Genomic DNA, 26,898 nt, shown 5'->3' on the forward strand with positions numbered 1-26,898 from the left:
TGCAAATACTTCCCTTTGAGAGCCTGACTGCTCACACAGCCAGTTGTAAGACTGTCAGTCTTGTCCAGACAAAACACTTGCTCACACTTCAGTCCCCAGTGAGCCACTGACTCTCCCCTCCCCCTCCCCCTCCCCTTCAAGCTCTCTCTCGCTCTCTCCATCCATTCCTTGATAGGGATGCGGCTGCCATGGTAACTGCTGAGTCACTCTCTCTCTGCTCTCAGCTGCCAACCTCTTAATGTAAGTGTTTCATGCGGCAGGCCCCTGCGTTATCCAGCCTGCGTGAGCATATTGATCTGTGTACTCTGCATATATCTTTTGCAGTCAGACGTAAAGATCCATCTCTGCAGGTGTCAGAGGATCCTGGGGGAGTCCTGCAGGCTGAACGGGAGTCATTCGGATGGGTAACGTACCCGCCACGGTGAAGCACTGCCTGAGCTACGAGCAACTCATCCAGGATTATCCGTGGCTAACGCGTTGGCTGCAGGAGGAGAAGGTGGGCGTCTTTATCTTGCTTTTGCTCTGTTGCACGTGCTTTGTGCACATGATTCATGACCGAGACAGGGCGGGGACATGTGAAAGGACAGAGGCAATGATGTTCTGCTATACTTATGCAACGTTCTACATATATACTGTATGTAAATGCCATATTCTTGTTGAAATTAATAAGAATAATTGAGCGTAGCAAGGTTGGTTATCCAATGAACTACATCTGAAACTGAAGTATTTGAAAGGTGAAGCATGTATGTTGCTGGCCCCTTTGGCCACAGAGAAAATTAGAAAACGTAGGCCTACATATGATACTTTTTATAATAGTGTGCATATCCTTGTAAACAAACAAAACGTAAAATAGGTACATGTTGTGATTTGTTTGGACCAAAATAGCTTTCTTCACTGAACGTTCATATCTTGTGATATTATTCCTTGATCGGTACCAATGTATTATGCTCAAGATCAAAACTACATACTGGACCTTTAAATACCCATAACCAATCTAACATTCTGTACAATTGCTGACTTCAGGCCTATAAGCAAGACCCTGTCTCTACCCCACTGTCTAAGGCTGTGTATCATCAGACAAAGGGAGCGCATCAAGTCAGCACTCTGTTACTTCCTCGCTTGCTTATCTGTTCCCACAACAGTGGAAGCTTTTGGGCAAATGCACTTCTTACTTGGTTATGACGTCAGAAGAGATGTTATTGCTGGTGGACTGGTGTTATTGCAGAGACAGCTCAAACAGCTTAAACCTGACACATTTCACTGTTCATAAACTGTTCACTGTTATTAAAACTGTAGCAGTGATCTGAAACTGTAGGGTTTTCAGCTAAAAATGTAACACAGTGTAGGAGAGCTGAAGCAGCATCAGATAGGCCTACTGTGTTAAAGAGTGTTAGGAGGGGTGAAATAATGTGTGTTCAATGTGTAACATGATTCTATTTATTCTTAGTGCACTGGAACACATGAATACCCAGAGTTTGTTAAAATCGTTGAAGTTGGGCCGAGAGACGGACTTCAAAATGAAAAGGTACTGAATATAGTCACCCATCTAGCATACTGTACGGCCTATGTGGGGCCCAACATATTAGGTAAAGACCATACGCAGCACAGACTAGAGGTTTAAATTAAATAATTTCACTGATTTTCCTTCAACATATGGATTCCTTTTCTATGATTACCCCGGGCATGTGTTTCACATTTACCCCTCAAAAAATGTATTGATCAAATGAACACCAACTAACCTTGAAACCTATGGGAAACATGACATGGTTTCACCAGATGGTTCAGATGTTGTACTGTATGTTCAGTGTGAGTAAGTCACAACTTTATCATTGCCACATTGTAGTCTACCGTAGCTGTGCAGATTGACATGATGACAGAGTCAAAGTCTGGGTACCACACGTTGTAATTGTAAGAAATATGTTTTGAAAAAGCAGGCCCAGCAGGTGAGGACAGTAAATTACTCTGATTGCAAATACATTGCAGTTGAATTGGCCAGATGTCCACTCGGGTACCTCCAATCTTGAGAGGAATCAAATCCAGAAAGAGCCGTCTCCATTTCATTGTTTTCCAGGAAATCGTTCCGACAGGAGTCAAAATCCAGCTGATAGACATGCTCTCGGAAACAGGCCTGCCTGTGATCGAGGCCACCAGCTTTGTGTCTTCAAAGTGGGTACCGCAGGTAATAACTCTTCTTTGTGCGGCCAGAAAGCATGCTGAGTGATTTATTAGGCTCTCATTGTTCTCTGCAGGACTACTGAGGGAAACCTGCTCCTGCAGCATCCCAGTTATGTGCTGGGGCTCACAGATGTTTTGGGGAAAGCCTTAAGATATATTTTCTATGTGTTGTTTTCCAAGCATGTTATTTCATTCACCTTCATAAAATATATTAACGCTCACCTAATGAAATAGACCAGAAGTAACTGTCATATTTTGTAGTTGCATAAGACATACAATGTGTAAAAGTTTGCTATATTTCATCTGTATGGGCTTATTTTGGGTAATGAGGGTATGAGGGTTGAATAAAAATAAGCTCTGTAATGTTTTTTCTGAAACCATAACTACTTACTCTGTTGATATATTGTGTACATGTATTTTGTTCTGTCTGCTGAATAAGATGGCGGACCACACTGATGTACTGCAAGGAATCCACAGATCACCTAATGTTCGGTACCCTGTTCTGACACCCAACATGCACGGCTTCCGGGATGCTGTAAGCAATTCTTCATAATTCATGAACAACTTCCTTTATAATTAATAAATATTACTTCAGGCTGTGTCTATGAATTAATTGTATGAATATTAATTGTAATGATTATTATTCATATGCTAGGTGCTGCAGTACATCTTAAAGTATGTTTTATGTCTAAGAGGTTGGTTGCAACTGTGTTACAAGGTGTTAATCCTTCACCTTGTGTCATAACACAGTATGCACAAGTGTTTTACATGTGTGGCAGCAGTCAACGGTCTCTCTTGTTTAAGGTTGCAGCTGGTGCTACTGAAGTGGCAGTGTTTGGGTCAGCCTCTGAGACCTTCAGTAGGAAGAATATCAACTGCTCTATTGATGAAAGCATGCTGAGGTTCGAGGAAGTCATTCGCACTGCCAAACAATGCCAAATTCCAGTCCGAGGGTTTGTACAGTATGATTCCTCACTTTCCTCACTCACATTGGTGAAGCCATGTACTGTAGGCATTCATGTCTTTTATCCTATGCTTTCTAGCCAATGTTAACCAACAATGTACAATGCGATTGGTTTCGCCTATAAAATGAAAATTAAGCTGTGCAAGGATTGGTGTTCATGATGTTATGATCAAAATACTGTACTTAACTGCTGTGAGTTTTTAACAATTTGAGCCTCTAAAAACATGTCTGTAGACTGTTTCAGAATGCTACACTTTCTCTATTTGTACAAGAACACTCAGACAGCATTAAATTATTCCAGAAATAATAGGTTAATAAGCAAAGTTCCAGATGTGCACTGAGTCGTACAATGCGTAATAACTACAAGTCCAGATGGACAGTACAGTAACAGAAACATAAAGAAAGTTGTACAGTAGCACCCTTTAAATCTGTAGGAAAGCAGAGCAGTATTACCATGACAACGCATTTGTTTGACACTCATTTTGGCAAATGCCTGCTGTTTGAGATGACTGCGTAGAACCAAGCTCCCTGAAGTCCAGCTAGACTCTATGGAAATTCTGGTGGCAAACTAGGGTATCGCCTAACGACCAAGAGCCCAGGAGAAACATTTTCTACTTTTCACATGTTGTCTGCCCTTTCAAGCGGTAAACGTTTCCTACACATATGGAAAGACTATATAGTTTTACTTCATTCTCCTGCATCATTTCTCATTGCTACTGTCAACAGTACAAGGAACATATCACAAAAATATTCAACACCAGTTGTTCATGTTATGCTCTTCTGTAATTCTAATAATACAAGGAATAAATCATATATTAGTTTTTTTCCAAGGGCAGATCATATTGTAGGACTATATATTTTGTAACACTCACTAAAGAAATGACTAATCATCTTTATGACTACTGTTTATTAATGTATTTTCTTTCAGATATGTTTCCTGTGCACTAGGATGTCCATATGAAGGACACATTGAACCGTCTAAAGTCTCAGAGGTAAGGCAAAACTACTGTGTTATCTTTTTATTTAACAAAGATGGACTTATAGAGGTTAAACATTACATAGGATGATGGTATAACAGACCATAAAGGTCATCTCAGAACTCTCTGTGAACATTTCCTCTAAAGAGACCTTATCTCTTCTTTAGACAATATCAGAGCCTCATGAGGACTTTATCTCTTCTTTGACAGTGAGACTGCATACAGTTCTTATCAGGCCAGATAGCTGTGGGCTCCGGCCTTTTGTTTTCAAGAGAATTGTTTTGTTGAGTTGCTCTTGATGTTCCGGGCTAGGTGGCCAAGAAGCTGTATGGAATGGGCTGCTATGAGGTGTCCCTGGGGGATACTGTTGGTGTGGGCACTCCAGGCTCCATGGCCAAGATGTTACACAGCGTGGTGAAGGAGACACCCAGCAGCGCCCTGGCGGTTCACTGCCATGACACCTACGGGCAGGCACTTGCCAACATCCTCACTGCCCTGCAGGTAACCACTGACATTTAGGCACGATAATACCACATTATTTTAAGGCCATAGTCAATAATGATTTCCACTAATTCCAACTAATAAAATACAGTATACTCCTTTGAGAACACTAAGAACTTATTACTCCATTATTTAAGCTTGTCATACGAGACTTTGTAAACAGATGATGTATAGCTTAAAATCCTGTTTGACTAAGTAGTGCTGCTCTTATTGCATGACATTCCTACAAATACTTAAAGTTAGTGCTATTTGCATGTACAAATGTCATGGGATACAATTGTTCTATTGTTAACGTTGTTGGTGCCACTCTTTGATGGTTTGTACATATTACAGAGTATTTCTTTAATTTTGGAGTGCCTGAGAAACTACAGATCAAAGGTACATCTGAAACGTAGTAAAAATGACTGAAAGGCTCAATGTTAAATATTCACAAGATATTATAGGGTTCCTTTTCATAACCTTTTCATTCCTTTTAAAAAATACAAAAAATGGGAACCATTTTGTACTTCCTATGTTTTTATGCTAATGTGAAACATACCTTCGTGGTCATAAATGATAGCATGAAAGCTTTTCTGTGCCAAACCTCTTGTATGCTCTGTTTTTGTGCGGATTGAGGGAGCATTGCTTTGTTTCCTGAAAAGATATTCATAAACAACAATAACAAAAGTATATGTTACAATAAGACACAAATAGGAGAGAAGGAAACATCTGTTAATTTGGCATGACAATGTTAGGGAACATGATCTGGGAGTCCCCACAATAGAAAATAATACATAAACTACCCTAGAAAAAATCCCAGAATAATAATGAGCATAAGATAGGTCCATCAGGCTCTCCTGTTACAGGCACCTTCACTAAAGTGAATAAAAGAGGCTTTCACAGATCATTAATAAAAGCTTTATCCTTGCTTAGACCACAAAATCAAATTAAATTGTACAAAAGCTTCCTGGAGTAGCTCTTCTCTGTGGTGTTTCTCACCACCTCTCTTTGGTAAACCTAAAACCTGAGAGGCTGGACAACAAGCAGAGGTAAGGCAGACGTGGCTGTATCAGTTCTCTGGGCCCCATTGTGCTCTGTCTCCCAGTTTGTCATCCTCGGCACTGGAGGGATGCTCTTTGGGGGCTGGGTGGGTCAGCAGATGTGAGGGGGTCCACACAAAGGCTCACCTATTCGGTGTCTGTTTCACATGACAGTGCCCTGGCCTTGACAAAGCCACAGAGAGTGAGGGGGAGAGGAGAGCCCTGAGGGGCTCCCAACTCATCTGTCACTTGGCTGTTGAACTATCTGACAATGCTGTGCTTAAAGGGCAAGGAAAAATTATCCTTTCATTGCCCGCTACTACACATGGCAAATGGAGAAAGAACCCCCCCCCCAACACACACACACACACACACACACACACACCCTTCTCCCTTCCCTTCAGCTGCAACTTGGTAACTGAGACTGAACTAATTCAGGACTGTCTTGATACATTGAGAATTCTTAGTCATGGTCATGTTTGTTAGGACATCTCAAGAAAGAAAAGACAAAGAGTCAATGAGAAATGTCTCGATAGCACTCTCCTTAGGGGTACAGATGTTACCAAGAAATCAGATGGTTATTACACAGTAATTACAAAATACTAAGAAAACTGTGTGTTTCAGATTCATTATAACTACGTACCAGTTCAAGGTACAAGATGCTAAAAGGTGAGGTAAATTCTACTGGAAACCGGCACAAAAAAACAAACAATAACTTGTGCAATGATTGTTTGAATTTCTACATAAAATACATACATTTGTTGAAATACATTTGATGACCTAAATCAAAATCTGTATTTTCAATGTTCATTCAATGGCTTTCAGTAATGCATTTAAAAATAACCTTAACAAGAGATCATGATGTTGGGCACTTTGACAAGAGTGAGAAGAAGCAGAAGAAGGGAGAAATTCCTCTCTGTGAATCACATTGAAATTGATTCATCACAGCTGCCCAATGACCACAGAAAATAATAACAGCCCTGGATATTTAGCCAGCCATTTGTCCTCCTCCATCTCAACAAACTCCACACAAAAGTGGAAATGAAAGATTTTATCATAGCTTTTCATTACTGGTTGCCAGTATTCCACACCACCAACTGGGAGAGAAATGAATTCCCCTAACCCTGTCAGCCCTGAGTCAACTCTGCTTTTGTTCATGATAAAGACATTCCATGCTCTTTGTACCTTTCATTGGGGAGGTTCTGGGGGCCTTTGTTACAAACATACCTTCCGCAGTACACACAATGAGAAAGTATGTCCTTCAATTTCATAGACTTGGAAATATATTTAATCATACCAAATATTTCCATGTTCCAACTACGGCTGACTTGCTGGTTTATTGATGGAACTCACTGTAGCCAGACGCTCTTGACTGAGAATCCTGACATGGTCTCACTCATGCTATGCAAAGCAAGCTAGAGTCAAAGTTCATCTACAGTGTTTTAATCTTTTAAATATATGTATATATACTGTATCTAGAATATAAACTATGGAGCAGTAGCTAGTCTGAGAATGTGTTTAAGTGGATCAGTAAGGGACACTACTCCACCTGGTCCAATATAATCTAATGCTCTACATCAGTGGTTCCCAAATGGTGGACTGAGACCCACTGATGGGTAACAGTTTAAGGCTCGGACTTCGCCAGAAACATTGTCTATGTTGACTTGGTTGTAAATGGAAACTGTCCGGGCCTCTTGCAACATTGGTGAATTGCCAAAAACACCCAGGCAGTGTGTTCTGGAAAGTTTCATTTTGAACTCAATTGCAACGTCAATTTGCCTTGGTTTAAAACAGGCTTTAATTGGAAGTAACTGCTTAGCACCACTCACTGTTTAATCTCACCAGCTGCGTATTGTACCATTAATGAGTCTCGGTGGAAGGATATATTACGCAACACAGTAGACCAACAGGGCGCTGGCATAAAGATTCTGGCAGTGGTGCTATGTGGGGTGTGTCTGAAATATTACTGGTGTTTTCAAGGCCAGAATCTTTTAGCACATCTGATGCCACTCGACCTGCCATGACCTGATGCCACTCGACCTGCCACTCGAGATGCCATGCATCTATTACCCTACTACACCCACCTGGGTGCAGGCGAGACAGCGCTTCTGTCCTTGATTGACCAACTGTGTAATGCCAAGTCCAAACATCCGAAGTGCAATGGCTAATGTTCTACACCTTAATTTGCTACAGATCACTTCATTAAAATTACATTTCCAACTTGCATCAAAGTAAACAACATTTGTTGATGTGTGTGCACTCAGGTAGCTACTGTATGGCTCAACATCAAACAATTTGGGGTGCAAAAAAACAGGGCACATCACAAGCTTTGTTCCTTGACAAAGACGGACTAGTTCTACTCAGACAACTGTCTAGACATCTATTAGGCAAATACCGCAACATTCTTGAGTTAATTAATCTCATGTCCTTATCTTCGCTGCAGGTAGGACAAATTGTTAGGGCAGTGATTTGAACTCGATCCGTTATCAAAACTGCGGAAGTTACTTAAAATTAACTGCCAACATGCTAGCTATGTTGCAAGTTGTCTGAGATGTGTTCCAGGCAGGCAGCACCAAAAGGTTAGGTACTGTAGCTCTACTATTGCTCTCGGGCCAGTGATATGGTACATGTGCTGATTATGGGAAAAATTTTAAACTGAGTAAAATAAAACAAACATGTTGTGTTATAGAGTTTGAAGTTAACCAATCCAGGAAATTGTTGGTATAACCTTAGTCCCATTAAAATGTAGCTACTGTAGGTTATGTGGGTGTAAGGACCCCTCATTTGTAAACAACTCAACCAATCTTAAACAAAATGAGTAAACATTTAGAGGTTGATGTTGTTTGATGGTTGCTAATTAGGCCTTACTCATAGGCCAAGTAGCAACCTCCCTGAAATAATGAATGTTATCATGAGGAGAATGTTAATGGCTCTGCAAACGAAAGGTTGTTGACATCTCAACATTAGGTATGAGGGAGAATAGGGAGACTCAGTCTCCTTGATAGTCTACTGTATACATGGAAAGAAGGGGTGAAGGAGTCAACAGGACAAGAGATGTTGGGCTATGTTGTCAATACTTAAACAACACAGCGATGTATCTAAGCAACAGTCTCCTAACAAAACATGCATTCAGAAGGCAACCATAGCATATCCGCATGTGACTATAGCGCACATTGTAAGGTTATTTATATAACCACTGTTCCCTGATGGAAGGGAACTGGCCATTGCTATAGGAATACGCCTTCACACAAGACCTTTCACAACACCCTTGGTGAGCCTATGGCCTTCCAGTGCTCAAAAGGAAGTCCCACCCTTCCCTCAGGTACTCATTGCCAGAGCATCTCTGTCATTTTAGTTCCTTGTGAATCGGCAATGTCAGTCATTTGTACGGACTGTGCGTGACCATGGTTGTAATAATTCCAGCCTCTTTCTCCCAGTTTTTTTACCTATAAAAATGTGATCACAACTTAATTGTTAATAGGCTACATGTTGTGAGATCTGTCCGCTCCACTGATCATCAGAGATGGGGGATGAGGTAGGCTATCAACAGTATCATGGCCCATGGTGTGTATGGCCTGCAATTATAATGATGCTAGGTAACAATTGCTGGTAGTTGTGTAGGTCTGTTATTGACCTACTGTGCAGTGACATCCAGGCGGTAGAATTTCACTAAAGTGTGAAGAGAAGCCCAACTGGCTGCAGCACGAATCTTAGAAATAGAGATGCCCTTAATCAGAGCCCAAAACGTAGCAATTCTTCTCGTGGAATGTGCCCAGACTCCCAAAGGGGGAGAACTGTACACAGGCTTTTAGAACTGTACACCTCCACTATACAGTGAGAAGGCTCTTTGGATAGTGCTCTACCCCATACAAGTTTGGCGAAACACAAACAGTTGATCACACACCCTGAACGGCTCAGATCTGTCCTTGTAAATGCGTAGTGGGTGCACCACGTAGAGAGTGTTCAGACACCTATCCTCTGGAGAAGAAGAGGCAGGGATGGAAGGACAGCACAACTACTATACGTCATAGTAATGACTTCAGGAACGAACGCAGCGTTAGGACGTATTGTCACATTAGTCGTCAGGGGCAAACTGAGTACATGAAGAATGAACCGAGAGCGCATTGAGGTCGCTACTGCTCTTGACCGTGGTCAAGGCTGGCAACAAAGCCAAGCCAATTCTCCGTCAAGCAATGAAGCCGTCAAGCCAGGGAAAAAGTCCCAAATGGGACAGGTAGCCTGGAGACCGGAATGATGCGGCGTGCTCCTTTCACAAAACCACAGACCAAGGGGGTGTGCCCATATAGTCTTTTCACCAGGACCAACATGGCATGCTGATGGTGGCCATGTAGCCTTTAATGGCAGGTCCTGTAAGAAGGAGAGGGCTGTGGGAGAGGGGCACTGAAAAGGCACCACACCACACCTCTCAAGCCAACCCTCAAACACGCTCCACTTGAGGTCATGTATACTTGCTGTTGAGGGGGTTCTCTCACTTTCAGGGCCACGCCCTCCGAGTGTAAATTGGACCTCTCATGGACTAACCCATAGATCCATCAACTTGGGGTGCGGGAGGACTATTTGGCCCTGTGATTGGGAGGCACCACGGTCATACGTAAAGAAGCTGTGCTATCTTCGCATGCCGAGGTCTCCCTGGCCAATGTGGGGCAATCAGGAGAAATGAGGGAATGCGTAAAGGAGCGCGTCTTGTTACTAGTGAGCCAGAGCATCCATGTCCTGAGAAATGTTGCACTCCTTTATTGCTGACAGACAGCAATGCACATCTGTTGCGTAAAGATCTACGGTACCCTGCCATGACGTCTCCACATCATTCCCCTGTTAGGGGGTCTCCACGCAGGAGTAAATCTCCTCCCAAATTTAGTCTGCCTGGTACATGTGTTGCTCTGAGAGACAATAGATGGTTGCTGCTGCTGCGCCAAACAGCAGTTCCTGTGCTATGGCCAGGAGCTGCTGGAAGTGCATCCCTCTTTGGTGGTGACGTATATTTGCCCATGAGGCAGCCTCCACAGATAGAAGGGGTCTCTCCACCACTCTTGTGCCATTAGGCTCGTCTTAGAGACAAGCACACATCCGTGCCGATGCAGAGAAGGATCCAGATGGAGTGCTATGACCTATTGCTGGAATTCTCGCATGAGAAGGAGGCCAAGTGGGACTACCACCATCAGGAGGCCATGGCTGGATGGAACACCTCAAAGCATAGGCGAAAAGCCTCTCGCCTGTCCACGGTGGGGGCAGCTCAAGCCAAGACCAGAGTCACCGACAAGGTTTGTCTCTTGGGTTGGTATGAGCGAGCTTTTGGCATGATTTTATCCAGAAGCCTAGGACGAGCAGGTGTGACAACAGGTGCTCTTCTGCCTGATCCAAAGTGACCGCACATATCACCCAATCGTCAATCTAAGTGAGGACCTTTAAACACAGGTTGAGTGGAGGGGAGGAGCTTCCACTCCACCATGTTTCTCCTCTGTGAGGTGAGGGGGAAGACCTGTGATGTCACAGGTTATCCAGCAGCTCAACACTCCACAAAGCTGGCTCTCATCACAGGTCCGACCTAACAATTGGGACCAAGCTCACCAACTGAAGGATATAGAAGAACTCCTTTCGTATGTAAAATGTCAAAGCAAGCGGGACACATAAGATGAAAATCACACTGAGCCTCCACAGTGACAAGAGCAAATGCCTTTTTTTAATCTGGAACTCTGCCACTGATTTCCAAACAGCAATTTCTATTGACCCAGAGGACGAAAATAAAGAGAAACTAACTGGTATTGGAGATTGGAGTAAAGGGTCAATAATTGTTTGTCGCTCATGGTTGAAACTTAGTTGATATCTATACTAGAAGTGTTGTGGAGTACAGTGGTAGCAAAAATCATGTTTAGCCTTTTCATTTTTCTTGTGTACAGTCAATAATGTGTTCTCTATGCAATCTAGACTACGCACTTTTAACTGTTGGGCGACAGTAAAATGGCAATACTTGCAATACAAACAAAAAAAAATGTTTGTATGACATCGTTCATGGTTGAAACTCAGTTGATATGTACACTAGAATTGTTTCTGAGTACAGTGGTAGTGAAAATCATGTTTAGCCTTGAAAAATATTTTATGTACAGTCCATTATGTGTCCACTATAGAGTGCAGCAATGTTAATTTGGATATCAACACTCCACAAAGCTGTCTCTCGTCACAGGTCCGACCTAACAATTGGGAGCAAGCTCACCAACTGAAGGATATAGAAGATGTCCTTTCGTATTTAAAATGTCAAGAACGGGAAGACGCAGAGCGCAAGAACCCATTTTGGAGCACAGCCCTAGTGTGGGTTTATTACTAGCCAACCACTCTGTTGTTAGCCAGCTAGCATAGCGAATGCTAGCAAGCCAGGCAAATAACAGTGAAGTGAAAGGAGCAGACTAATGGTTGTGTACTGTAGGCTAGCTAGTCAAGTTTTTTTTAAATTCTGCAAGCGTTCACTCATGCGGAAAACATGAGGGGGCAAACTAGACTCTTTCGTTCACTTGTGTAGTAAAAGAGGGGAGTACCTCGACGCTCATAAACACTACGAGAGCTCACCTACCAGCTAGCTACAAAACTCGCGTGGCACCCGAGGGGCACGAGAGAAAGTGGCTAGGCTAGTGACTAAATCTTTTGTTGGCAAACCAAACTAAAGAGAACTTCACTTGGTAAGAGTGAAGCCTGAATCAGCAGGATTCATATGAGGAAGAATAAGTAACCTAACCCCCCATGGAAACCAGTGAACTTTCCAGTGGAACAGTTAAGCTAGGTAGCTAGGTTCTATCGGAACACTGCAGGCGGGCTTGCGAATAAGCGAGTGAAGAGCGAAAAGAATGAAATGGGCACGCATTGCAGTTGCCTTTATAGGGTGGCTAGGGCGGGGTCAGCCATGTCAAATGCCAGCCTGTTCCAGGCATGATTGAATAGTGTTTCAGTGAATAGGGTACGCAGGGGTGCATGTCCCATAGTAAGATGTCAAACCGAGTCGATTGAAAGAGAATTGTAATCAATTCGATATGACATCACAAAAATCATATTTATACTTTTCAAATTACGCAGCTTGTAAGTGCGGGCTTTAGGAGTAGCCTTACCAGACCTCAAGTTGCTATTGGTATATTAAGCAGTGAGCTAAGATAGAGGGACTTGTAAATAAATGTCATCAGGGCAGAGTATTTCAAAACCTTTAATCTACAGTGCCCTGCGTAAGTAATGGAACAGTGAAGCATTTGTCCTTCTTTTGGCTCCAAACTCAAACGTTTGGATTTGAAATCAAACAATTACTATGAGGTTAAAGTAGAGATTATCAGCTTTTATTTTTGAGGTATTTGTGTACATATTGGCTTCACCATTTAGAAATGACAACACTTTTTCTACATAGTCCCCCTATTTCGGGCACCATAAGTAGTGGGACAGATTCATATAATGTCCATTTGAAATACTGGGCCCTGGAGTTTCTGTGATGGGTAAACAATCCCAAGACATTGCCGTCAGAGCCTGGTATTGAACTTCCTGTTAACGGCAATGATTATGTCACAGGTTTAGCTGTAACATCACCACTGAGTGTATAAAACATATGCTCTTACAGAACAAGTCATTGTACAAATGAAGTAGATAACGTTTTAAGAACCTACTAAAGGCAATGTCCATTATGGAACAACTAAAAATATTTAGCTCAATGCTGGCTGAGGGGGGCAGTCAGTAATTTATACAGACAGAACAATCTCTGTATCATGGCTCTATAATGGGCAGCGAATTACAATATAGGAGTGGGGGAAGATAAGCGAATTTGTTATCAAATGTGGGCTGATGTCACGGCAATCCTCTGTTGTCCTAGCCTACTGTGGGCTACTTTTCTATCCAGTCTCAATCCCACTGAGATCCCAAAATCCTTAGTCCTGTCTTGCATGACAATTCCTAGCTTTATTCTGTGATCCATAGGTTGCATTATCAAAAGCCGCCTCAGGTTTATTCATGTCAAATTACGCTAAAACATTTCCCCTGTGCTGTCGCATGTTGGTTGCTATGAGAGAATGTGTGATGATGGTATGAGAGTAGATAAAGATACTTTAAAAACACGAGCTGGTCCCATTGCTTGGTGCTCATTAAGCCTGATATTTAAGCCAATTCAACTCTTCATCTCTTTCTTTTAAAATCTATATGATAAGGCAAGCTTATAAGGCAATTTTTATTTTAGTGATTATTTGGAGGGAACAGCAATAATGTCAACACTGTCTGTAATTTATTCCAACAGAAGGGTGGATCTTTCAAACATCCTTCCCAGCTCTTGTGATGGCTTTCAGCAGCACTTCACACGGCTTCACAACACATGTCTGCCGCAGCAGCGCCATTGAGGTAGGCCTACTGTAACTGCCGCCTAACCCAGACTAGACCCAGTGGTGAGAATACTGTGCCACGCCAGTAGAGTAAAATCCATGCGATACAACCTCACAAATCTACCACACACAAGACGCGCAAAGCAGACAAAGAGTTGATCGCACACATGGAACTCCATTCAAGGATCACCCCAAGATTCTTGGCTGACTGGGAGGAGGTCACAGTGAAGTTCTCTACTGTGATGGAGAAGTCTTGGAGAGGGCAGGCTTTCCCAGGGAGGAAGAGCAGCTCAGTCTTGTTATGGTTGAGCTTGAGGTGGTGGGCTGACACCCAAGCAGAAATGTCTGTAAGACACGCAGAGACGCGTGTCGCCACCTGTGAGTCCGAGAGGGGGAAAGAGAGAAAGAGTTGATTGTCGTCTGTGTAGCAGTGGTAGGAGAAACCATGTGAGGAAATTACAGATCCAAGAGATTTGGTATAAAGGGAGAACAGTAAGGGCCCTAGGACGGAGCCCTGGGGGACCCCAGTGGTGAGGGTGCGTGGAGAGGACAGCGACCCTCTTCACATCACCCGGTAAGAGAGATCGGCCAAGTAGGATGCAAACCAGGAGAGTGATGCCAGAGCCAAAGATGCCCAATTCTGAGAGGGTGGAGAGAAGGATCAGGTGGTCTACTGTCGAATGCAGTGGACAGGTCCAGAAGAGTGAGAACAGAGGAGAGGGAGGAGGCTCGAGCAGAGTGGAGGGTCTCCGTGACAGCTAGGAGAGCAGTCTCAGTATAGTGCCCAGCCTTAAAGCCGGATTGGTGAGGATCAAGGAGGTTGTTCTGAAGGAGATAGTGAGACAGTTGGTTAGAGACAACATGTTCAAGGGTTTTAGATAAGGAGAGAAGGGATAGAAGGGACGTTCTGCATGCATGGGGCTGTCGAGACAGTGCTTTCAGTCTGAGGACGGCATCTGGGTAACGAGATTGAGCCACTGAGAGGGGGCCGTAGTTTTGGTTGGGGGGGGGGGGGGGGGGGGTAGCAGTGGATGTGAGCCAAGGTAACGCCAGGCAAATGGCAGTTCTGCAATGCAGTGCCATAAAAGAATCCAAGGACTCCGTGGCCGAATTGACAACCTCCACAGACGCCATCCGTCCCATCTGCATCCTCCAAGGTGGGGAATTTTGAGAACACCTTGTCCAGGAACTGTGATGGGTCGAACTGTTCGGACCAATTGCCTATATCCATCTCCTCGATTGCCTGCTTTAACATGCACCAGTCCGAGGCATGCTGGACAGTCAAAGTGAGTACACTTGCTAGCAATCTGATACCCTTTCGAAGAAAGGCTGTGAACCATCGGACGGTTTGGTCTTGGTTGGTTTTACCATAACTAAGTATTTAAAACTAAGTATTGCTAAACACGTAATAACTTCAGATATACATTTTTATAGCTGAATAGCTTCACAGCTAGAAATACAGATTAGCTGGGCTAAGCAGGCACAAATCACTACTTCAAACAATAAACACTAGCAATGCAACTACGTATGTAGTACTTCAATTTACGTGGCAATTAGGCAGTATTAGGCATTAACGTAACAAGTGGTTAGGGTCAGGCATTAACTTGGTGGTTAGGGTAAGGGTAAGTTGTCAGGGGAAGGTATTAGCAAATATTAGTATTAGTAACACAAATTAGCAAACAAAAACACTAAAAGCACCTCTGTCAAAATTGCCCCAGAGCCGATTCGAACCTGCGACATTCAGGTTGCGACATCACTGTTGGTTAACACATGCTACAGTAGGTAAACAGGACTCCACCATAACTCTGCTGCCTCACTTCCTGTGGGTCGCTGCACCAGAGAGGGATATGCAAAGCAAGAGATACAACTTCGCCCCTTCTTTCGTTCCAGGTGAAATTTTACACTATGCAGACTAAGCAGTGTGTTTTTTTAACTGCAAGGCAATGGGACAGTGTCACATTTGGTCAGCAAAAGATGTATTGTTAATGCACTTTAATTATGCCTATGGTCACCACGACGGTCACCACAACTCAACAGCAAGTTATAAGGTGATCTGGACAACGATTTTGAGGTCAAAAATTGGTGAAGTGTCCCTTTAAGAAGGTACTGGTATGAGTTAGCAAGTATGTGATGTCGCTAGCTTTGAGCATGAACATTCATATTGCTCTCGCCTTGGGACTCACTCACTGGCTCCTGCTCATGAGTATAATCAATATTCAATCAATATTATATTACCCTTCTGTGTTGACGGATAACGATTCCTATAGAGAATGAGCCGACATGTGTATCTTATCAATGTATTAACATTGCATAATGTTGCATAATACATTAATAAGTACTTTTTTAAATGAGTATATACAATAATGTAGGCCATTATGACTCTTTATGTCATGCATATAAAGGCTTAATGAATGCTTTATGGATGCTACATTATCATCACTCTAAGTGTTACCCAAACCGCTATGGTGTTCAATAACAAAGAGGCTCTTACTTAAAGGAATGTGGTCTTAACTTGGTGTACAACTATGTTCCAACATAGACAATGGAGGGTGTTCATGCTTTCTTTCTGAGTTGAAATTTCCCTCTTTTCATTTTTGAGTAATCCATTTATGTTTTTGTCTACCTCCCTATTTGCCATAAATACCAGGAAGAGGTTGTGGCTTTACAGGACTGTTTATTTATTGCTGTCCCAGGTTAAAAATGTGTCAGCCTTGCGAGTTACCCATGAATACAATCTCCCTCAGTTCCACAGTTTATGTAGAGAAAAGTCAAGGCTGAGTTGGCGGAACATTGTGGCCTCAAATCCTTCAATGAACATACCCCTTTTGTCCTGACTGACGTACTGCCACACTTTAAACAAACCATAATAGGAGTGTGGCCATCCCAAAAGTTGTTCACTTACAGTATGTCAACCGCCTTCAATAACCCCATATCATGTGATTTGAAAAGCCAGAATATACTGCAAAGTGTCTTTTCCCAGGAATGCATTGTTTTCATACAGCCATGGCTCACTAAATGTGGCTCTTTAACAGTGAGTCCACATCTGGTTTCTGGGCTGTGTGAAGCTAATTGAACCCTAGCAATTTCGAATTTCTGACCACCAATCCCCTGTGCGTATTGCGTCCATAGCAAAACAGGAGTCAAACGTGCTGTCAAAAAGGATCACTGTTCATTTCTTGCCTTTTGTTCCTCTCGGAAACGATCTGACAAAGACCCCTCACCTCTCAAGTGGTTGAAGGCAAGAGGATTGGCATGGTAAATTACAACTCTGTGTTTAAACAACAGAAATGTCTGCCCAGCACAATATCTGGCTCTGGCGTTAACCAAGGTCTGGAAATCTCGTGCACAGTGCACACCGGAGTGGATCACTCCCCTGTGCCAACGCAAACAGCAATTACAGCCGGCACAGACAGCCCCTGGATGAAATAGGGCCTTGTCTTTTAGAAAAGGCACCAATTAGGACCATTGTTCAGAGAGCAACGGAGCTTCCATTATTATTGTTTGCTTGGCCTGTTCCCGAGGGGGAGAAGTCTTTCATGGCTTCACATTGATGTGTCCTGATGCCACAGCAGAGATCCCTCACCGTGGGATCCTCTGACATCTGGCTCTGCCACGGAAGCTGGAAAACGTCTTTAATATTCTCCTGACAGTCTCGAGGACATGTGGAAAACATTTTGATATCTTAATCTGCAATGCCTCTGAAAAATAGACACTTGGCTTCAAAATGTGTCCCCATTACACAAGGTTCCAGAGACTGTTGTAAATAGCTTTGAGGCCACCCCTCTGGGGCATATACTTATTTCTCCAAAACTGAAAGTAACAAGTCAGGTCATACACCTGTAGGCAAGTATTGTAAATAACTGGAGTTTTATCACTTGTTGGATAATTTCCAACACTCAGGTGCTTTGTTGGAACATATAAATTATATTTAAAACCAAACTCAACATCAGTAGTGTATAGAGCCATATGTGACTCAACATCTGGTAAATCTAAATTGTCTTCATTATTCGTTACAGGAATGAAATATAGATTTATTTGATAAAAAAAAAAAAAGAATTTTCAACCTACAAGAACAATGTATTTTTCTTACAATACCTGGTCTAATAATGTGCAATTCTGCACCCTTTATTCAACAATGGCAATGTTGCACTTCATATGAAGAAAATAACATCCATTTCATGATAAAGTGGATTCTTCTCCCAGGAACTTCTCCTTAGGATGATAGAACATTGTCTTACGTCACAGCAGTTCTTCTTGCAACTAGTTGTAAGGTTCAAACTAAATGCTGTGGGTCTGTCCTTTGCTAAGCAACCTTTTCTGGCTGTTTGGTATTGCAGTCCAACAAAAGCGCAGACGTGCAGAGGAACAACCCAAAACGCATCATTAATTCTCATATGGAGGCCAGACACTTGGTATTATAGGCAGTAAAAAGCATTTTCCCACAGAATGGAGAGGAATGACAATTACAATGATTGCGGACATTGCACAAACCAAATTGAACCTGCAAGAGAAATAAGAGAGGAGATACATTTTGGGTGTGATTATTTTTACATATGGGTGTGTTTTATTTATTAAGAACACGGAGAAGACTGGGACATTGTATTCAAGGTCATCAGAGGGTGTGTTGATGTCATTAGAATTTAGTTATTGCCTTGAATTTAAATGAAACAATAACAGTTTCCAGAGCCTAGTAACAGACCTTTGGAATATACCATTTAGAAATAGAATATACACTAGAGAGATAGTGCTAATTATCCAATGAATAGATGGTAGAGTAAGGTGTTCCTTTGTTTTACCAGAAAAAAAGTCCAGTGAAAATATCCAGGGCAGTTCTGTATTACCATGTTGTATAATTGTATATGTAGATAAATATAAATAATAACAAAAAAAAAATCCTTGAACAAATACAGCTTTAGTGCACGGTGACTAAGAGTTGGTGAAGAAAAAAACATAAGTATCCATGATAATCAGAAAAACATTATGACATGACTATGGAACTTTCTACTTTTACAATGTCTTCTATTATTAAAACATGCCGCAAATGTGGTACTGGTTTGAAATGACAAAGAGGATGAGTAAGCTGAACTGTGGGACATTATGCTGTTGTGCCCACTCATCTCTGAGAAATGAGACCACAGTTCTCCTAACTCACTGTAAAACACAACCACAGTCCTGGCAGGGCACACTGTACCAACATGTTATAATAAAAGAGAACAGGGGACATTGTTCTGGGATTTTACCTGATGTAAGGCCTGTGTGTGGGTACTGAATGTCTCTCCTGTATCTCCTTGCAGATGGGGGTTTATGTGGTGGATTCTTCTGTGGCTGGCCTGGGAGGGTGCCCGTATGCCCAGGGTGCTTCTGGCAATGTGTCAACAGAGGATGTTCTCTATATGCTCCATGGAATGGGCATTGAAACTGTGAGTGTTGCTGCAGTGTCCCTAGATAGACCTTTATAATCACTTGGAAAGTACATTCAACTGTACACCCATTCACTACATTCATTCATGTCAGTAGTATTTGACAAATGTTGTATAGTCTTTGCCAAACTGATATATGTATGTGCGTCCCTCTCCACAATGGTTTCTTTTGCAATTGCCCTCCCTGCTGGTGGGGAGGCAATGTTGCTACTTTGATCTCTCAGTAATCTACAATATTTGTTTCATTACAGGGAGTGGACCTCCCTAAAGTTATACAAGCTGGTGACTTCATCTGTAAAACTTTAAACCGCAAGACCAACTCAAAGGTAGCCCAAGCAAGAGGAGAGTCCTCGTGATTACTTCATTGCTGCAAGAAGAGGAGAAATATACTGTACTGTTGATGCTATATATACAGATACAGTAGCAACCTATGCTGTACAAAAGTGCAATATTCTTTATTTGTTAACTAAAACAATAGCCATTTCACATTGGCATTGGTTAAAATGTTGCAACTCCATATGATAGCACTGAAAGCAAATATTTTTCTAACCCAAACCTTAACCTCTCCCCTTTTAGTTCACGCCAGTTGTCACATACATGCAGTAGTCTGTCTAATAGGAGCTGAAAGAGAGAGACGACTCCACACTCACATGTGAAGGTTATTCACAATGTTTCAGTGGGGGTCTCTTCCCATTCATTTCCTGCTCAATGTGGTTACAATTAGACAGGGGACCAAGGCGGGTCAATGGAGCCATGCTGGGCTTAAAACCAGTGAGGGTCCATCATTATCTCCCTCAAAATGTATTTTCATTTCCTTTTCTGTCAAGATGGAAGCCTGCCTCCACATCATATTTATACATGTATGTATTCTTCTTTTCCCACCGACCAGTTCACTTGGCTGACCCCAAGTTCCCTTTATTTTGAAAATGCTAAAGAAACAGCAACTTTATGTTTACCTGTTTGTGAACCAGTCAGAGGAGGCATCAAATGTAACTGGTGAGGCTTACATGTATTCCACTTCTTTTGTTCACAGTATTGAACATTCATTTAAGAACACTGGACAGCTTACTATGTGAAGTAGATCTATGAAAGTAGAACATGTATGACAATATTAAATGTATGCCATAGCATCATGTTATGGGTTGGGTTCATCTTGTTATTAGGGAACAATATGTAATTGTATGTGGTATAAATCATGATGTGAAATAAACAGCTTGCACAGCAATAATGAATAGGATTAATGTCCTAAATAAAACAGTGTTGACAGTGTGGATCAAAAAGAAAAAATAAGATAAATTGAACATGCTTCTCCCTTGGAAACCTGGTTGCATTTGGTTACAATATGGCACTGACGTGTCAAGTGCCTCAGAAGGTCTACAGTATTATGCATACATTTACTCTCAGATAGTGTTTGCTCCCGTTTGAAAGGGTAATAGAGACACAGTTTCCCTTTTGTATTGTGGCTTGATTGGAGGCAATGTAAACAGAAATACACAAAATCTTATGGGAAACAATAGAGTGAATCCAACATGTTTATTGCAAACTACAAATAGTAAATGCATAAAGGTTCAAAGGTGTTTACAAAGCAAGATCGGGTTTAGGATTGAACATACACAATCTGAGCTTTTAATGTTTGTCTAATGACAACATTATCTAATCATCCTCTGCTATCCCATTTTCCCAGCCTTTACTTGATATCACTGCCTACCAGGGTGGTTGTTTTTGCAAGGATATTGTATTGACTAACTGAACAATTATTTTACATAAGATAATGCACAAGCCCTAAATTTGGCACGCTTTAAAAACATTATTTTGGGAGTATATATTTCATTATCAGATGAAAAATGTAATCGTTAAGTCTTAGACATTATCAATAGATATTAAAGGTGTCATCTTTTTTCTCCTTAGTTTGTGGGAAACTTAAGTCTGGGTTACGGTGTTGGAGTCACTGAACATTAAAAAGCTATGCATATTTTCAGACTTCAGACAGGGCAAATATAACCTAAAACATAAACATCAGCATTCTATCAAGGTCAGCCGTCATTATTAACCTGATGATGTATTCTTTCTGGTAATTACACTCTGTATAGTCCAATCTATTACCTTTATTTGAGATGCTTTATTTCACTCTTTATTTTTTGTACCCAAAAGTAGCCTACCCATTGTTGAGAGGGCTAACACCTTCTAGATACCAGTTGTAACAAGAAATTGAATTGAGAGTTGGCTAAGCTTGGTACAGTGTAACGGGGAAAAAAGCATAATCAGGTCTATAGCATGTGAATGACAGTATTGGCAATCATTTGTGAACAAAAACCATCAGTAAAAAGGGATGAGTCAATATTTGACCATGGCATGTCTTTGTCTTGTTAACTCAACCAGCTGTATAATGTCACTTACTGTATTTGGCACCACTTACTCAAGCCTTATCAGCTTTTTCCAGGAGTAAATAATCTAAACCATACCTCTGTTTTGAGACGCTCCCACAGTGATGGATAATAGACCCTAAAAGGCATAGGAGTGTACATTTGGTTTTCATACCATATAAATCGTATAAATGTATCTGCTACGTTGTGTACTATACATTGTGTACTACACATTGTGTAAATCAAATGGCATGCACTATATGGTGTGTTGTAGGTTTAGCATATTATGCTTCGGTTAAGGTTGATGAATACAAATTTAAAAATATACTGGAAATATATCAAAGCATTAGTTCAACACTGACTTTATAATAGTTACTAAAATACTATTCATACAGAGAAAATAATTGTGGAACGTTCGTGTGGACCCAGATGTTACCGTCGGTACTTAATATAGTTTTTGCAAAATCTGAAAGACGCATTCTGTTGAAATAATAATGATATTATAAATAGATAAATATTCTGTATACAGACATGCATGTTTCAACATACGTAAACATAATCAGAAATTTACAACAGCACTTTTGTCAGGAGGGTGAAATTGGGGCTTTTCTGTCCCTCTGTGCATCCTACAAGATTAAAAAGAACAACTTAGTATAGGATATCAAATTCTGTAGTAATTGACGCACTGGTTGTTTACAGATCCTTACTGTACTTACCCCAGTTTATGAAAAACAATCATGACAGCCAATAGAACTACCACAACAAGTAGCACATAGGCAAACACATATAGTAGTTGATCTGAAAAGACAAATGCACTGTAATTTGTAAGCACATAAAGGCAGACTTGAACGACAATCAATACTACAGTGTTCACATTGGAATAACTTTTAGAATTTTATGATAAAAATCTATTTACATTATGGAAGCCAATTTATTTGTTCAGTCAACGGTCAATACAGTGCAAAAAATCAGCATAACTGATGAAGGATTACTTTAAACATACCACTTAACCATTGGTCTCCTGGTCCAGATTCACTCACTTGAGGTGGCTGATACGGAACACTTACTTTCTTCAATGGTGACACTAAAATGGGCACAAAAAAACCCCTTAAAACTGTTTTGATGAATCCATGACCTATCATTTCCAATGAAAAAACATTTTACTCACTAAAGTGTGATCGATTATGGAGAGATTGATGAAACATGTTGCATTTCAGTAGATCTTTGGTGTGTACTCCTTCACATGTACAAGGAAGCTGGAGTGATGTGCCCATGGTGGCCATTAGTGCCTTTCTGCACTCAATATCTCTACCATGAATAAGAGCAGGGTCCATGAGACTGGTGCAATCATTGGTAGGATAGTCTCTGCATGGTGTGTCTTCAGAATCCCAGCATTTTGACAGGAGTGCTTTGAACCGATTTCTGTGAATTGAAAGAAAGCAATTTTTCATTGGAAGATAGAGTCAATAAACTATACACACAAGAATATAGGCCTACTTCTGTAAAATATCCTGATAAAAACAACAAACCTGCAGAGCACATCTTCCAGGCAGTTGTCAAACAGCTCCAGACACGTCCTGGTCTCCTCCAAATGTTCTCCACATGTGCCACTGTGCAGACCCTCCTTCATATGCAGACAGTCCTGATCTCCAGGGTCACAATCACAGATGACGAACATCTCTGCAACATTATACGGCAGACCGTTGTAGAACTTCTGAGTAACCTGCCGACATTGGCTGCTGTTGCATTGCTTTGCAGAACATGCCTGCACGAGAGAGACCAGCTGCCTGTTGCAGACTTCATCATGGATGCAGATTGTCATTTGTTGCAAGCAGGATCCATCAGTGTCATGTACTGAAAAATAAATCACTCATCATCAGTATGGTCACTGTTTGGTGAATGCAGTATGTATAGAAATTAGGGTAGTGAGGTCATTACCATGATCTATGAGACTGCTTGCTTGCCAATCCACCACTGACGCCTTATTCGGTTGTACTATACAGGAAAGGAGGGTGGTTCAAAAACACATACATTTCACAAAGAAAGCACACATTAACAACAAGATAACATAGGTAATAAAGATCTAAAACATGCAAAAAAATATATATTAAGAAAAAATGAAGGGTTTTACCGAAAACAAATGAACTGATGAAATAAATGGTTTATTTCACCATTACCAGTGCACTTTCCCTTGTATGTGACTACTTCTATATCTTGTGGACCACTGGAGATGCTCCAGTTACCTCTGATTCTGAGGTTGTTTGTGAGATTAGATATCCAATGGCATACTCCTCTGATCAGGGCACATACAACTAGGCAGAGAGATGCTCTGTAGAATCATCCATAAGGACAGACAGCAGAACTTGGAGAGTTGTATTGGTCTTTCCCTATCTGGCATACTCCTTCAATTTTTTATTATGCCAGCACATACATAACATTGGGTATTCTGACAATGATAAAAGGGCAAACTAACAACTATTTATGATCACCAGCCAGTTCCAGATAAGTCTAGAAGTGGCAGGGCTGTTGAGGATTAGACCATCTTCTACAGGGAAGTTATTATGAGGCAAAATTATTTGTATCACATTTATGACCTAATGAAGATGGACTGGAAGGTTCTGGAAGAACACTTCATGTTCATTCTGTACAGCAAAATAAAAAATAAATGAAAAATGTAGGTTTGCCAAGTATACAAACATGAGAGAATAATTCTGTACCTGGCTCAGAGTGACATTTTGAGACAAGCAGTTGTATGGAGGTGCAGGGGTCCTCCCATGCATACATACAGCCTCTCAGTGCAGGATATTGGTCTAGTATGAAATGGATGGTCATGTTACACACCTTTGAGCCTTTTATTTGGCAGCTTCCATCTGGGTACCAAACACAAAAGAGAGAGGTTGAAAAACAGGACTTTCAAATGCGAGTGAATACAAGCACATTTGTATTGATATATATTCTGTGCAACAGGTGTTTAGTCTACTCCTACAGTAGCTTCCAGGCATAGGCTACCACCATGTGTACAATTTGTAAAGGCTTTGATGTGTGATTTGTAGACCAGATATTCAGACCTGCTTATTTAATTTCTTTCAAAATGATAAATATTACCAACCAGTGACCAACACTGAGATATGGTTTGTACTGTACATAAATCATTTTCGCAGAATAAATCCACACAATTTCAGGCAAGGTTTAACACAGCTCATACTTAATAGCCAATAGACAGATATCTGGAAATTTAAAATCCATTCTTACAACACTTTATTACAGGCTGCAAAATTACAATTGTTGAATTCAATTTCGTCCTCACCATGACCCAACAATTGTTTCTGCTCTCTAGGATATAGAAGGTGGGAAATGCATTTTCCACCTAAGACTAGGCTCAAGGCTATTGCTTCAGTATTGTGTTTCCTCAATATTGCACAAGGGGGAAATTGGGCGTTGTGTCTAATTCAATTCATGTCCTCAGGCTTTTGATAGGATTTCATCAACTTATAGACTTTAATCGTGTGTATGTCCCAGGAATTAAATGAATAGATTAAAGCAAAAAGTACATAGTCTTTTTTACCTGTAGGGTTGCATATGTCACCAAGAAATGTCTCTTCACTTCTGCAAAAATCTGACATGCTGACCTCCATTGTAGCAAAGCAGTCTGAAGATCTTGATGGAATCTTGATACTGCTTATCTGGTAGACAAGAACTCCTAAAAGATAAATATATACATATAAATATATACCACAAGTTCAAAGTCTTCTGTTTTGATTTGAGAACTGCTTCAACCTGTGGGCAGCATATTTGACTATTTCCCATCCAACTCTTATCATTATACAGTAAGTAGAAACAATTTCTGATAGTCAGCCATCTTCAGAAAGGTCATGCTTATTTGAATACAAATGGCTCGTTTCATGGAGGAGGCTATTTGTATTATCTTTATCTGCGTTTGCCAGAACAAATACTTTCTAAGGCAAAGGTACAAACAAACTATGTAATAAACGTTAACACAACTTTAACTTCAACATTGTGTCTATAAAGAATTTAACCCATATTTGTTTTCTTAACTTACTGACCACTTTTGCGACTTTTCAGTGTGCAGCTACAGTATTGTACATTAAGGTCAAGTAGCCTGATACAACAGTAGCCTATTGTGGTTTCAGTACAACGCTAGTGTTAAGTAGGTAGCCCATCTTTACGTTGAAACTTTAGATTAACACTCTTCACTGAGCTGGAAAAGGTTAAGACTATCACAAATAACTCGGAGAGTTTGTCCTCACCTATTAACACCGCGGTTTTCACACCTGTAATTCGCTGCATGGTAACTAGAATCCGTTCGCTTTCGTTTAACACCTCTTCAAGTGGACCGTTCCGGTTTTAGGAACTGCGATTACCCGTGTGCCGCTGTCTCGCCACTCGCTATGACGTCAATTGTCAGGTAGGCTGCACTTACCTTTGAGGTAAGGGTGAACAGCATAGATGGTTAGATAACTGTCCTTAAGGACATTTGAATGAATATAAACTGCACAGATGACATGCAATGATATTACCATGTATCTCTAAAGAGCTATCAAATGGCTTTACCCTCCTTTAGTTTAGTTTATGTTAAGATAGTGTTCATTACCCTAGGGTTGAATCCTAATGTTGAACGGGTAAAACTTTTCAAACTGATAATGATGATAAAAGGTATGAATTAGGAGTCGAATGGAAGAGGTGAGTAGGCTAAATTCATCCATTTGCAATAATAACAACACACTCAAACTGTTAATAAAGGTGCAATTAATGCTTTCCCAAAATATTGCTCCTTTACTGTTTACAGTTCTATGCTCATTCTATGTCAAATATAAAATAAAATTGTTATGTTAATGAGGTACTTCAAATACAAACAAGATCTTGAACAGAATAAATAACACAACAAATGTATTATTGTTTCACATAGGATTCACCATTCTATTGTGTTGCAACTATTTTATGGAGCATTTTATTATTATTTTAAAATAATTTCTGAAGAAATAATGTGCTGCAATTGTGAGGAAATGTACTGCAATCAATGCCATATTGCAACAATAGCTACTTTCTGGTAGGCCTACTTACTTAAAGAAGAAAAAACACACACAAAAAAACTATTACCAAA

General features: G+C 41.0%; 2 protein-coding genes across 2 annotated transcripts; one reads left to right on the plus strand and one right to left on the minus strand.

Annotated features, from left to right (window-relative positions):
* Positions 1-400: 400 nt before the first annotated feature.
* hmgcll1 (3-hydroxymethyl-3-methylglutaryl-CoA lyase like 1) lies at positions 401-19,769 on the plus strand (the record flags this gene model as incomplete). Its single annotated transcript, XM_083694954.1, has 9 exons — positions 401-496; positions 1,448-1,525; positions 2,072-2,179; positions 2,615-2,710; positions 2,980-3,128; positions 4,068-4,131; positions 4,429-4,617; positions 19,288-19,413; positions 19,665-19,769. 9 exons carry the CDS (start codon positions 401-403, stop codon positions 19,767-19,769), a joined length of 1,011 nt encoding a protein of 336 aa, XP_083551080.1.
* Positions 19,770-20,931: 1,162 nt separating this feature from the next.
* Positions 20,932-26,160, minus strand: gfral (GDNF family receptor alpha like). The gene is made up of 9 exons (XM_083694940.1): positions 26,045-26,160; positions 25,342-25,476; positions 24,494-24,646; positions 23,715-23,771; positions 23,306-23,630; positions 22,945-23,198; positions 22,780-22,860; positions 22,493-22,574; positions 20,932-22,402 (listed from the first exon to the last, which is right to left on the minus strand). Exons 1-9 carry the CDS (start codon positions 26,082-26,084, stop codon positions 22,336-22,338), a joined length of 1,194 nt encoding a protein of 397 aa, XP_083551066.1. The 5' UTR covers positions 26,085-26,160; the 3' UTR covers positions 20,932-22,335.
* Positions 26,161-26,898: the final 738 nt, after the last annotated feature.

The sequence above is a fragment of the Argentina silus genome (assembly GCF_951799395.1).
Source record: "Argentina silus genome assembly, chromosome: X".
Classification (NCBI taxonomy): Eukaryota; Metazoa; Chordata; class Actinopteri; order Argentiniformes; family Argentinidae; genus Argentina; species Argentina silus.

Coding starts and splice junctions, on each gene's coding strand:
- gfral (XM_083694940.1), bottom strand. CDS start 26,084: ATGCAGCGAATTACAGGTGTGAAAACCGCGGTGTTAATAG. Junction 24,647..25,341: donor TGACATATGCAACCCTACAG/GTAAAAAAGACT, acceptor TTTGGTACCCAG/ATGGAAGCTGCCAAATAAAA. Junction 23,199..23,305: donor CTGGAAGATGTGCTCTGCAG/GTTTGTTGTTTT, acceptor TTCAATTCACAG/AAATCGGTTCAAAGCACTCC.